Source organism: Punica granatum, chromosome 7 (assembly GCF_007655135.1).
Source record: "Punica granatum isolate Tunisia-2019 chromosome 7, ASM765513v2, whole genome shotgun sequence".
Taxonomy (NCBI): domain Eukaryota; kingdom Viridiplantae; phylum Streptophyta; class Magnoliopsida; order Myrtales; family Lythraceae; genus Punica; species Punica granatum.
In genome coordinates this window covers 9,104,700-9,118,133 of record NC_045133.1, presented here as the reverse complement: position 1 = coordinate 9,118,133, position 13,434 = coordinate 9,104,700, and the positions used below count along the sequence as shown (strand labels likewise).

The following is a 13,434-nucleotide window of genomic DNA, read 5'->3' as shown; positions in this document are numbered from 1 at the left end:
CACGTTACGCTTACACTCGAGCCTACGAGTCACACGGACCCGCGCATACATGCGCGTTATGCGCACCTCACGGCACGAAACCGTCCTACACACCCAGGATTATAACCATGGGCTCTGATACCAGTTGGATAAATTTTTAAATAAAAGTATGCTTAAATTTAGACTCGAGCCCATATGCAACCCAAAAGCTTAAGCCAATGGGTTACTGGGCCTTTGTCTTTTATAAACTTTTCCCATATTTTCTTTTCAACCGATGTGGGACATTGTGTCCTCTCACATCACCACTTTTTCTTCAACACCATGAGGGCTCGAGCTTATGGATCACACAAAGACATTGAACTCAGCAAGGTTTTGCTTGATGACGAGTTCACACCGAAAATTATTATGGACTTAACAAATATATCTCGAAGATAAAAATCGCGTATCCACGGCAATTGGCTGAACAAGCGCTGCAAGTCCTGTGGAGCATTGTAAGTAAAAAATTTATCTTTCCTGCATCATTATTTACTTGGAACACAATTATTACGAGCAAAATTTATCTCAATTTTCGCAGGTAGTACATGGCTTTAGAATGTCATCCATGGCAAGTTGACCGAGAAGGCACATGCGTATGCGAAGTTCTCATGATTGAAGAACATTCCGAGCATCTCTTCGATGGTGATACCATTCCTACTTTCATTGATACCATATTGCCGTCGAAGTGTGTCACAGAGGTTGCTAAATATGTACGGTTTCATTCTGAAATTCTCGTAGCATCTAACATTGTTTCCCAAAACTTCAAATGTGTACTCTCTTCCTAGTAATTGGAAATTTCTATACGGGATGTTCCCTCTAACCTGTTCTTCGGCCGTCGCAACTTGCATTATCAAAATGAAGAACCATCGTTGCCTAATTTATATCTCTTCGTCAGTAGAGCTATCTTCATATCGCGAAGAAGTGCTTTTCCTAAGCATATTGTCTTTCCACTATGCGGCTATAACAGTGGGAGGAAGTTCATGAACATGTCGTTAACGGTAAAACACAATAATTCATAAACAGACAACATAAAAAATTCAAAGCACACATAAAACATAATCAAGTCGAGATATCCAAACACACATAACAAACATAGCAGTATGAGTAATGTGATAACTAAGAGAAAGAAATGAGATTATCGAAAAAGTTTCACCAAACATAAAGCGGGATCCCTAGCTCATTTAAGAGCCAGAAAGCTGTTGTAGCCATGGCCTTCGTGCGTCTTCCGCGTAGTACATGAAAAACCTCCTCATTTTGTCATCAAGGAGAGCTAAGCTGCCTGTTGTATACCATTCAATCGGGATTGTGGATTTCAATTTATTTAACTCCACCATAGCTTCCTCGATGCTATTCCTCTTAGGCTTCTCAGGACTTGAAACAGACTTGCTTCTCTTTGACGATGGCGGGGTGATCTTAGGCTTGGGTTTAAAACTGGCCTTGAACAAGTCCATGTACTCTTGCAATTGTGAGCTTGTCGATGAACGTATTTTGCACACTTGACGTCGGGACTCGGATATAATAGGCTCTTGAACATGGACGGGGTAGTCACTCCCGTCAGCCTTCTTTAAGGTGGACATGTTATTTCTGCTTTTTCTTGGATGTTGATAGGAATTCCTCAAGCACCTTTCATTCCTCCTCTGAAGTCCTCGGTCGATTGGTCGAGGAGATGCAGAGAGCATCGGTAGGAGTTGAAGTACTGAAAAGCTCATTTAGCAAGCAATAGTGCTTGCAACCTCTGGTTCGGAATGTCTTGAAGGCTCCGTTCTTCTGCAGGATGCAAAAGGGATCATTGAACGAGACACTTCATTAAATACGAAGCAACCATACAAAGATAACGTATAAACAAAGAATATGCACATATGTATTAAAATGAAGCTGTATTATATTCAGCATTTTACCTTGAAAGAATTGTCGTATTTGTCAACTAATATTATTTCAAATTCAAGCTCAAAAGATAAGGAAAAGATTGATATGCTGTTATGCGAAGTCGTCAAACGAAGATTATACCTTGATAAACATATCCCATACATCAGGACTCGCTTGATAGTGTTGGTGTTTTCATCCCATCCGACTCTAGTATGGTTAAGCAGTTCAGTGAATTGCTTGTGTATGGTTTTCAGTCTCATCACATTTTGCTGGATCTTCTGGGAGCCCAGTTGCTTATTAGGAAATTGCTTTTCCATCTCTACATTCATCTCATCCAAATCCCTTTGCTTCCAAGATGTGGTGTGTGTCCTTTTGAACTTGCCAAGCATGATATGAATGAAAATAAACTCCATCTGATCAGTCCACTCGAGGATACTCTCACCCTTAGGAGCCATGATGGATGCACTTGTCCGAGCAGAACTTCCACATATAGCAGGCAAACAACATGAATAACACAACACAAACAAGTTGCAGCAAAACAGAAGAGCTTTTACAAGTACAAAATAAATAGATGGAAAGCTCATAAAGCAGCCTATTTGCAAGTACCCGCAACCATATCAATTTCAATTCTATCAACCATATCAATTTCATTTTTTTATGGAAAGCTCATAAAGCAGCTCACAAATGTATAATCAATATAACTAACTACTCACATCTTCAATTTCAATTCTATCAAGCTCAATTTTTTGAAGGATCGTAATCAGTATAACTAACTACTCAAATGTACAAGTGATTCCATCTATTACATTATTCACAATATTATCGCAGAGAATGACTAGTACATAAAAAAACCTTTAATAAGTGAGTCCTACTTCTCATCCTGTAAAAGTGACCGATGTTCTTTCAATTACAAAGAAACTATTGTTGCTTATCTACACAACATGAATTTCTGCTATTGAAGAAACACTGTGAAGTGCTTGTTTAACATGAGACATAGAAATAGTTGTGGGGTTGTGGTTTGTTGGGCAAAGATAACAAGACTAAGGTGGAAGACTTTTCCGGGCATACGTGTTACTGCAATCAACTGTAGGCCATCAATTCCTCATATCTTCAATCAGACGAACTCATTGCAAGGCATATGCAATAACAAGGATAAGCACCACTTCAAGTGGCAAAGATCGAACCCGCTCTTCAACTCTTAGTGACAATACCAATACAAACGGTTAAGTGAGGCACTTCACAGATACAGAGAGTGGGCAGAGAAGCCAAAGCATCAACGACATTATGCAACCAAGAAAGAGAAGCCGTGAAAATGAAATCGAGAGAGAGGGCAAAGGAAGCAATACCTCGACTAGAGATGGGTCTCGGAAGCGCAGGTCGACCCCGTCCTAAAAAAAACGATGAGCTTAGTAGAGTTATGGAGATGGGGGCCCTCGACAAAGACCTTAGTCAGGAATCTCTGAGCTCTGTAAAGCTCTGTAACTCCGCGACTCTCTTGACAAAGGCAAGCTTCCTCAAGGGTTCCGAACTTGCCTTTGCCCCCTCTTCCTCACACCTCAAGACTCCACAAATCACTGCCGAGCCTCCATTGCTTTGTCAAATGGCGTGCTTCTTGTCACAAATTGGCCGTTTCGGAGCTCAATCCACTGATTGATCTTCTTAATTTGGGAGGAAAATACGACTACTTCAACTGTGAAGAAGAACAAAAAGGAAAGATTGGAGAAATGAGAAGGTTGTTGAACGCATCTGGGTATGGAAGCAAAGTCGGCCCCTGCCCAACGGTAATAATTGGGCAAGGAGAAAACAAAAAATAATAATAATAATTCAAGGTAGCGTAGACCAGTGGCTGTCGCCCGATGCTTTTTCAAACACATGGGGCCCACAAAAAAAAACAACGGGGAGCTTGTCTTTTGCTAGTAAGAATCAAGTAGAGTTAAAAATATTTTTGTTCCCAAACAGGCCTTATATTTTGACTTCTCAACATTATAGAGCTTGGGTACCATTACTTAATAGCTTAAACTTTTGGGTTGAAAATGGATCTAAATCCGCACAAGGTTGGTTAAAATTTAAGATGATATCAAAGAACGAAAGACGAGTCTAGCTCAAGGTCAATTGTTGATGACGGATATTTAAGGGCACGTGATAACACGTAAGTAAGTGAAAATGAAAAAGACTACACATTGCATGCAAGGTGGGTATCGAGAATGAAATTAAAAATGGATCGTTCCACACCGGCCAAGCAAAATAAATTAGAATGGCTAATATTGGGCTTGTGTAACACAACTCAACAGGGTTTTTAGGTCGGAGATGATCCAAGTCCGTACAAGCCTGGTTAAAATTTAAGATCATGAAAGAAAAAAGTGCCTTTAATGGTTTTCGTCCATTTCATAATTTCAGTGCAACGAAATCATCTATTCATTAAGTTGCTCAAAGATCGAGCTGATGTATAAGTAGGGGTGTTCGAGTCCGGATACCCTGTTTTTTCACGATACCCGGACCCTATCATGCAAGGAGCAAGTTCCAAAATTTTGGAATCGGACCTAATATGTTGAGTCTTGGAACTGGAACCTACTCGAAACTTGTATCATACCACAGGTTCCGAGTACCCTATTGGAACTTGTAAATTTTTTTGTCCCGCTAAATAAAATCGAAAATATCTCATTCATAATCAGTAATAACGCAAAACAAAATTTCGGCATAGATTTAGATTAATTCACAATACATTTACAACAAAAAGTAATATGTCTCATCAATCCATCTATAAAACTAAACATCCATAATACGATTAAGTCTCACCGAGGTCGTTGAATCAAAGCTACCGACGATAAGGAATGCGAGACTTCTACCGAGAGAGACAGACAGACAAGAGGGGGAGAGGATAAAGTAAAAATGAGAAATATATCTGAATATAACTAGAAAAAATTATTATCCGGTCCTGATACCGGTTCCTATTTCGGTTATAGGTATCCTATTTGTACGAACCGGAATAGGAACCTGTTTTCATCGGTTCATTATTTTAATATCCGGGCCCTACCTTATTTTCAATACGAGCTACCTAGACCCTACCCTAACGGGTAAGTTCCAACTGATTCTGGATATACTCGGTATTCGTGTACACCTCTTTGTATAAGATGGGTCAAGGACCAACAATGTCAGGAATCAAGTTGATGAAATTCTTTTATCATATCATACCACGTGATACAGGAAAATACAAACTAAATTGTAACAAACAATTAAATGAGTGTTGATTATTTAAATTATTGTCATATATATTTTAAGTGATGCGATTTTATTATTCCTTTTCGTCATATCACTATTAGGGATCAGACTGATGTTATGTAGAAAAATATTATTAATAATTCAATTGACATAGAAATTGAAATATATCTCTGAAATTGTTAATCTTATTACTCTGGTTTAAAACTGTTTTAGATTATCTGTGCCCCTTTATCAACTATTAAAAATTATATTTCTTTATACTAAAGCCATAGGCATGGGCGGATCTAAGACTGGAGAACTAATGGCAACAAACTTCAATATGTTTTTGTATTATAGAATATTATCGAGGTAATTTAACTATTAGAATTTATATTTGTTTATACTAAATCTATAGGCAGGAGCGGATCTAAGACCGGAGAACTAATGGCTACAAACTTCAATATGTTTTTGTATTATAGAATATTGTCCAGGTAATTTATCATAATAATAGTAGTTATCGCAAATAACAAAAATTTAAATATATTAAAATATCTTACCACTACATTTTCTTCCAAGTCTGTTGCATGGACTTACTACACATACTCATGTACTCATGAGTCATGATGTAAAATGAAATCATGATAATATTAGACAAGATTTAAATAAATTAATTTTCAAAAAGAAAACTGAATCAAATGCATAAAAGGTAATTTAATTTTTATTAGTGAATAACAAAAAAAAAGCACAATTTTTTCACATTTTAACAATTCTAACACGAACTTTTTTCCTTAACCTAAAAATGCATAAACTTTTGATTTGATACAATTCTAGCGAGATGTCAAATTTTTCGGTAATTTGGACGGAATCGAGATCACGGAGGGCATTGGTGATCCCAATGTGAGGGAGGGCATCGGCGACCCTAATGGGGGGAGATGGTCGGGATCGTGACGCCACCCGTCGGAATCAGGAGAATCCCCATTTTGAGGGTTCTCCCAATTCTAGGGGGTGGGGCTTAGATTTCGGCCACCACCCCCTCGATTGGGGTTGTCGGCACCCTCCCCCGATTGAGGTCATCAACGTTCTCTGTCGCCTTGATTCTGCCTAATTTAATGGAAAATTTGATGCCGTGCTAGAATTGTTATCAAATCGAAAGTTTATGCATTTTAATGTTAAGAAAAAAAAAGTTCATGTTAGAATTGTTAAATGCGAAATGTGTTTTTTTTCCTTTTATTATTAATCATTTTTTTCGATTACGAAGGAAGCTCGAGACCCAGTATAATAAAAGAAAAATTATAAATAACTAATAAAGAGGTACGAAAAATCTCACTAGATATTGAACGTGCGATTTCTAAGTCTACAAGGGAGAGCGTGTGCCCATATATTACACTATCTTTTTATTAGAGTATACAAACTCATAGATCAATTTCATATGTTAGAATTCTAAGGGGCCGTTTGGATTCAGAGTTAAAGTTACTTTGATTTTGATTTTGATTTTGATTGTGGAAAAAGACAAATGAGATGTGATAATAAATTTGACTTGGGAAACGTGTGTTTTTGTTGTGTAGTGTGTTGAGTTAAAGTTAAAGTTGAAATTTTTGAATTGGAAAATGTGTATTTTTGTTGTGTAGTGTGTTGAATTAAAGTTAAAATTAAAGTTAAAATCAAGTAACCCTCAATCCAAACGGGGCATAAATCTTTTGTATTTTTGCTAGTGATTGTGTGTCACGTTAGTTGATTCCTCTAATTAACTATAATTGAAACAATTGACTAACCTTTTCAATTCTTGATAAAATTCCTTCGCATGATTTGCTGTCATTTAGTTTAGTGAATTATGGTAATTTTTACTGCATTAATGTAGAAATTTCCCAGTATATTTTAATTATTATTAGTTTGATTCCAACTACAAAAAATCCATTGTTTCGATTATATTATCATTTCTATTCCTTAATGGTACTTATTTAGTGCATCTATTGCTACCGGTAGGCAATTTTAATATATTTAATAATGAATGCCATATTCGAGATAGTGATCTATGGAATTGACCCTATATATTTACTATTGTCCATAATTTTTGAAGTTTTTCAAGTACTTATTAAAGTGGAAAAGATACTTGCAAATATATAGGTATTCTAATAAAAATTTTAAACGTAGATTCGCCCATGCCCATAGTTTTCTCTTCTAATCGAGAACCGTGTTTATTTTAGGGGGGAAAAAGAAAATCTAGAAATAAGAGATTCCCATTAAATTGTGGGCTTAGGCTTCTTAAATCCTAACCCGACCAATTGTCAGGGTGGCTTGAAATGACCAAACTGACCCTACCGCTTCTACCGGCCAATTTTGTGAAAACGTCGCTGGCAGACCCAGACACGGGAGAGCGGAAGAGGAGGAGAAGAAAGAAATAATAAGGGAAAATGTAGTTTTAAGTGTTTTCTATTTTTGTCATTTTCTTAATTTTTTTCCATCTTCATTTTTTACCTACATATACTTTTCTATTTCAATCATTCCGTTACAAAAATTTGTTAAATAATACTTTATTAGAGTCACATTAACTGCCTGAATTGATACTCATTCCACATCATCCTTAAACAAAAAAAATAAATAAATAAGTCAATGGAGGGGAAATTCATTGACTTCTTCCTACTCAAGAATTTAATAAAAGGGTTTCGTGTGCTCAGCAACTCTCTGAGCCCAAACACCAATAGTAGAGTGATCTTCATCATCTTTTTTTTCTTCTTCGAGTTTGGAACAAGAACAATGAACATTGGAGATGAAAGAGGATCAATTGCTCTTATCCTAATTTCAACCCCGTCAGTTCTCGATAAACCATCAATTGCTCTGCACCCCAACGATAGCAAAACCAAGAAAAACCAAAACCCTGCAGAAAGGAAGTGGTCAGGGGGCTAAATCTGAGTAGGTAAATTGGAGGGTAGTATGAGAACACCTCTTTACAACCCTATAACAACGTCGACACCTGGACAAAACCTACACCCTCACCCGACGACACCCTATTATAATAGGCGATTATTGGATCCTCTGCATTAACAACATGCTCTCATCAGCTAGCTCCACAAGCAGTGTTCCTGGGTGTTTCGTATCTTGTCTTCATTTGTCAATTCTTATTAATATTTGTTTCATTGAGATTTCATTTTGTTGATGATGAGCGCTTGCAGTTTAGTTCTTGTTAAATCAAAGGTTGTTCTTTTATTGTGAAATATTTTCTTGTGTTGTGTGAGTTCGATTGAAGTGGATTGAGAAAAAAAGTGGGAATAAACATGGCTTAGATAGAAAATAATGAATTTATGGAATGAGAGATAATATGACTCTTTTGATGGTGTTTAGGCTCTTGCATTACTCAAGAAGTGTCGGATTTTTGTTTTGTTTTCTCATAGGGGTGGTGAAGCCAATCAATTTTTCGTTTATCTACTTCTTTTTTTATTTATTTTTTGAATGTTGATGTGGAATGGTTATCAATACGTTGCTGCTGATATGGCTCCACTTAGTAGGATATATGGGTTTTCTTAACATAAGGACTGAAACAGGAAAATGTCTAAAATTAAAGAATAAAAATAACAAAAAATTATAAAAAGGACGAAAATAGAACGACCAAAACTATAGTTTCCCCAAAAATAAAGAGACGAGGCGGGAAGCTTCTCCCCCGGCGTCTCCCCTCCTCTCCTCGGTCCTCCCGTCCCGTCGACATGGAAGGCGAAGTGGTCACCGCCGCCGCCGCCTTATACCCAGGGGACGCCATGTCAGCGGCTGACACAGATCTCGGATCGCCGGAGGAAAGGTCGCCGCCGGAGCCCCGTCTCCAGTCCGACGAGGATGATCGGGACCCGGAGCAGGAGCCCAACCATGGTCAGGACGTCGATCCCGACTCTGGAACCGCTGTTCTGACCGGTGATGATCTCAAACAACGCATCATTAAGCAGGCACGATCCCTTTCTCTCTCTCTCTCTATGCTTCTCTTTTTCAATTTGGTAAGAATTCGAAAACGAGGAACACGAGCATTATACTTCTCTGCCCCGTCGCATCAGAAACGGGACAATTCAGAACTGTGTGTACCTAGTATGTCGTTCTGCTTGTCGTGGATGGATTTTGATCTGTGTTTCGAGAATTGCTAGGTTGAAGGAAAGAGATCGCTACTTCGTTTGATCAGGCATTTCTCTGCTTCTGTAGGTGGAGTATTACTTCAGCGATGAGAACTTGCCCACTGACAAGTACATGCTTAATTTAATGAAAAAGACCAAGGAAGGGTTCGGTAAGTACCAAGATTTCGAATCATAATTTAATGAAAAAGGGCAAGTATACTATTTCGTCTTTGCGCCAGCTAGGGCTGGTTTTTTTTGCCCTGCCAAAATCACGGTATTGATCAGGTTGCCTAATCTATCTCAATTCTGTAGGCGCAAAAGCTAGAGTTTTTAATAGTCTGTTACGATACCAGAGTATCCTTAATATAGACGTAGTTGGTAGGCTTAGTTAAACCGAGTTGAGGGGAAGAATATCTTACAGCCCAGAAAAAGTAAACTGAGTTGATGCCTAAACATCCAAATACTAGAGTCAATTACCCTGTCATACATTCTTTCATCAAGAAGCTCTGAGATTATGATGACTTAAACGGACCCTGCAGATATGAAGGCTTACAAAAACTGTGGGTTTGGTAGTTCCTATAGGCGTATGCTGGGGAGTTGTCTCGAGGCTCTATGCCATTTTTGTAAAACTTCAGTTACCCTCTTGCACACATGCAAGTTCATATCTCCTAGAAAATCAATATTTGTATTGGGAGGGAGTTGGGGTTAGAGGTGAGTTTAAAGGTCTTAATCTTATATAAATAGAGGGGATGAGCTGAATCTTTATGCATGTTGTCATCTTCCAATTTTGTCAAAGTATGAACTATTACTTGTATTAATATTGAAGCACCGTTTGATGTTTTTCTGGTCCAAGTTAGCTACTTTTCCCTGATATAGATACAAATATACATAATCAGATGACTATTTTGGGCTTTGGAGTGTAATACAAGTTTTCTTCTTGCAGTACCCATTGGGGTCATTGGTTCTTTCAGGAAAATGAAGAAGTTGTCACGAGACCATGCTTTCATATCGGCTGCACTCAAGGAATCCACATTTCTTGTTAGTTGATCCTGATTGTTAACAAGCTTTTAATGGACAATAGATGCTATCTTAAGTAAGAAACTAATCTTGTGGCATATACAGGTTGTTAGTCCAGACGGGAAGAAGGTGAGGCGACTAAATCCTCTTCCAGTTGTTGAGGTCCGAGATCATAAGGTACTTATTCGAGGAAACTGATCCTATCTCCATCATCATCCCTAGGAGTTATATATGTTTTATGTTTATCATTGGGCTTCTTTCTGTGTCTACTTTCTGGATTCCAGTTATTCACTGTGTTGGTCGAGAACTTACCCGAGGATCATTCAGTTGAAAACCTTAAGAAAATATTTGGTGAAGTTGGAAAGTACGTTATCCCTTTTCCTATACTTTTCTTTTTACTACACTTTGTCCTCTAGTGATGATTTCTTCATGTATTTTGTTTCTTTTTAGAATGATGCCCGTTGCTCTTGAATATTCAGGGTAAAGAAAATATCCATTCATGACGCAAATGCTACAGAAGAGACGAAAAAGGGCAACAGGGCACTTTATAGAAGTAAGGTATGGATGGATTGTTTGTGCAGATTTTTTATATGCTCTGGCTCTAGATTGTGTTGAATGGAAGTAGCTATGGAATCATATTGTCTTAATTAGTCTTGCATATATTAATTGTACATTTATATCTTGGTGGATGGTTGATGGTGTTGCAAAGCTGCAATTTTCAATCCCCTGGCGCTGCTTCTAAGCATAAACTTATTTCCTTTTACTGCTTATTGATCTTGTGGCCCTGAAAATGTTGGTATGGGAAACTATTAGGCTTGAGTTTGTGTATTCTTTCCCCTTCTGATCAGTTATCCAACTATTTGATTTGATTCGTTCTCTTTGTGTAGCTGCATGCTCTAGTGGAATATGAAGCTACCGAAGCTGCTGAGAAAGCAGTGAGTTTCTCTGTCTTGCTTTGAAGTTTTTGCTTGTGATCTCGTATTATATTGGAGATTCCTCAGTGACTGATTCGGAGGGGCTCAACATTTTCTGGCTACTTCTTTTATCAGGCAAATACTTTGAACAATGAAGAGGACTGGAGAAATGGCATGCGTGTCAAGCTTCTTAAGCGACTGGTAATTCGTACTCTAGACTTTCCTCTTGGACAGAGCTATTACATGAGATTAATATTTGATGTGTTTCAGGGGAAGTATGGGCAGAGAAAAGCTTGGTCTGGATCTGAATCTGACAAGAAAACTGTCAGCCGTTCTCCTGATCATGCTGGAGATGGGGAAAACAACTCAAAGGAGAATCATGAACATCATGAAGAAACACCTGATGAAGAGGTTAGTCAGCTTTAAGATCTTAAAGTAGACTGGGTCAAGCACATCTATTGATTTCAACGGACACCTATTGTGATCATCATAATTCAGCAGTCCACGGCTTTGATCGACTCATTCTACGAGTCTCCCCAGATGTGTCCACATTAGAAAATTCTACAAAGTAATCTTGTTTTCTTACTCTGGTAACTTTTCTTGGGTTTAAGAGGCAAGTACTATCATTAATTTATGCTTTTGTCCCCTTTTTTTCCTTGTTAGGATGGAGATCATGTTGGGAAGGATAAGAGTGGGGAAAGAGGAAAAAACCATGGAAATCATGGACGAGGAAGGAGGCACAAACATCGGGGACTCAACGGTCATGGTAACATGCACTCCTCGATTATAAATGTTTTTTCCTGGTTCCATCTTGTCGAGAGATCTTTGGTCAGTGTTTTTTTTCACTCGTATCCTCTGATATTCTTAGGCCATGGAAACATAGCTGCTCCCCAGGTGATAGAGGCCTCGAAACCACCTCCTGGCCCAAAAATGCCTGACGGGACTCGCGGTTTTGCCATGGGGCGTGGTAGGCCGCTGAGCTCTGACCGTAGCTAGCTGTTGGATCGAGCGAGCTAATCTCGATCTGTAAAAATCCAAAGCTTGAAGCTACACATGTTGATGCTTTTGTTTGCGGCATCTCAGTTTTTGTCATTTGCATGCCTTTATTTGATATTGTCTTGTGTGCTCTTGTAGAAACCATCAGTTTTGCATCGTATCAATGACTCCATAAGAGTGGATAGTCTGTCTTGTATGGCGAGTCCAATTTCGACTTTTGTCCTGTAGTTTGTTACATAAAATTCGAGACTTAGCACCCATGGAAAAAGACTAACCTAATAAGTGAAACGTGCAGGAGGAGAACCGCGTTGATGTAAATAAATCAGCCTCTTTTAGGGCTCTTTTTTCTTTTTTTTTAGAATTGCATGGTTCGAGATCCTATTGTTTCTTTCCGTTGGAAATTTGTCATGGGTCGCAGTCGGTTAAGCTCGGCCATTAAATACGACATGGCAGCAATCCAACATTTCAACTAGGGGTGTGCACGGGTACTGGGTATACTCGGAATCGGTTGGAATCTACTTATTAAGGTAGGGTCCGGGTAGCTCATATTGAAAATAGGGTAGATTCTGGGTATTAAAATTAGAACCGGTGAAAATCGGTTTTGGTTTCGATTCCTGCTTACAGGGTATCTGGAATCGGTTATTTATTTAAAAAAAAATAAAGAGTAAAGTTATCGTCTCCTCTAATGAATCAGAACAGAGGCATTTTGTTGTGTGAGATCGTATTATGGATGTTTAATTTTGTCGATGGATTGATGAGATATTTTTTTTTGGTTGTGGATTAATCTAAATTTTATTGATATTCTATTTGGCGTGATTACTGATTATGTAGTGTGATATTTTCGATTTTATTTAACGAGAGAAAAAAATTTACAGGTTCCACAAGAGTAAGCGGAACATGTGTTCAAAATCTTGGAACCTGTCCCTTACAGGATCGGGTCCGGATATTATAAAAAATATAGGATATTCGAAATCGATTACCTCTAATGACAGCATCTTAAATATTCAGAACGCAAAAATATTAACTTAGAACTATATTGGAATGTTCCTGCACCAAGTAATCCACAACATGTGGCTGAATTGAGATATTCTGCGGGCTGGCGAGTGCTCACATGAGGCGAGAATTGAAGCCTCTCGTTATGAAATAAATAATAAATAAATAAGGTAAAATGAAAAAAATAGCACCAGCAATTGGTATCGCATAAAACCAACCAGAGGAACTCGATCGGACGTTGGAATAGAAACCCAACCACCGGCTCCCTCTTTTTTTATTTATTTATTTTTTTTCCATATTTTTTTGAAAAGGAAAAAAAATCAGCGAAAATTCCGAAGCATATG

The 13,434-nt window shown here is 38.1% G+C and overlaps 1 protein-coding gene across 1 annotated transcript; it reads left to right on the top strand.

Moving 5' to 3' along the window:
• Window positions 1-8,682: 8,682 nt before the first annotated feature.
• LOC116215324 (la-related protein 6A) lies at window positions 8,683-12,419 on the top strand. The gene is made up of 11 exons (XM_031550985.1): window positions 8,683-9,011; window positions 9,259-9,340; window positions 10,114-10,208; window positions 10,293-10,364; window positions 10,472-10,551; window positions 10,667-10,745; window positions 11,075-11,122; window positions 11,237-11,302; window positions 11,372-11,512; window positions 11,765-11,867; window positions 11,970-12,419. Exons 1-11 carry the CDS (start codon window positions 8,778-8,780, stop codon window positions 12,095-12,097), a joined length of 1,128 nt encoding a protein of 375 aa, XP_031406845.1. The 5' UTR covers window positions 8,683-8,777; the 3' UTR covers window positions 12,098-12,419.
• The last annotated feature ends 1,015 nt before the right edge of the window (window positions 12,420-13,434 follow it).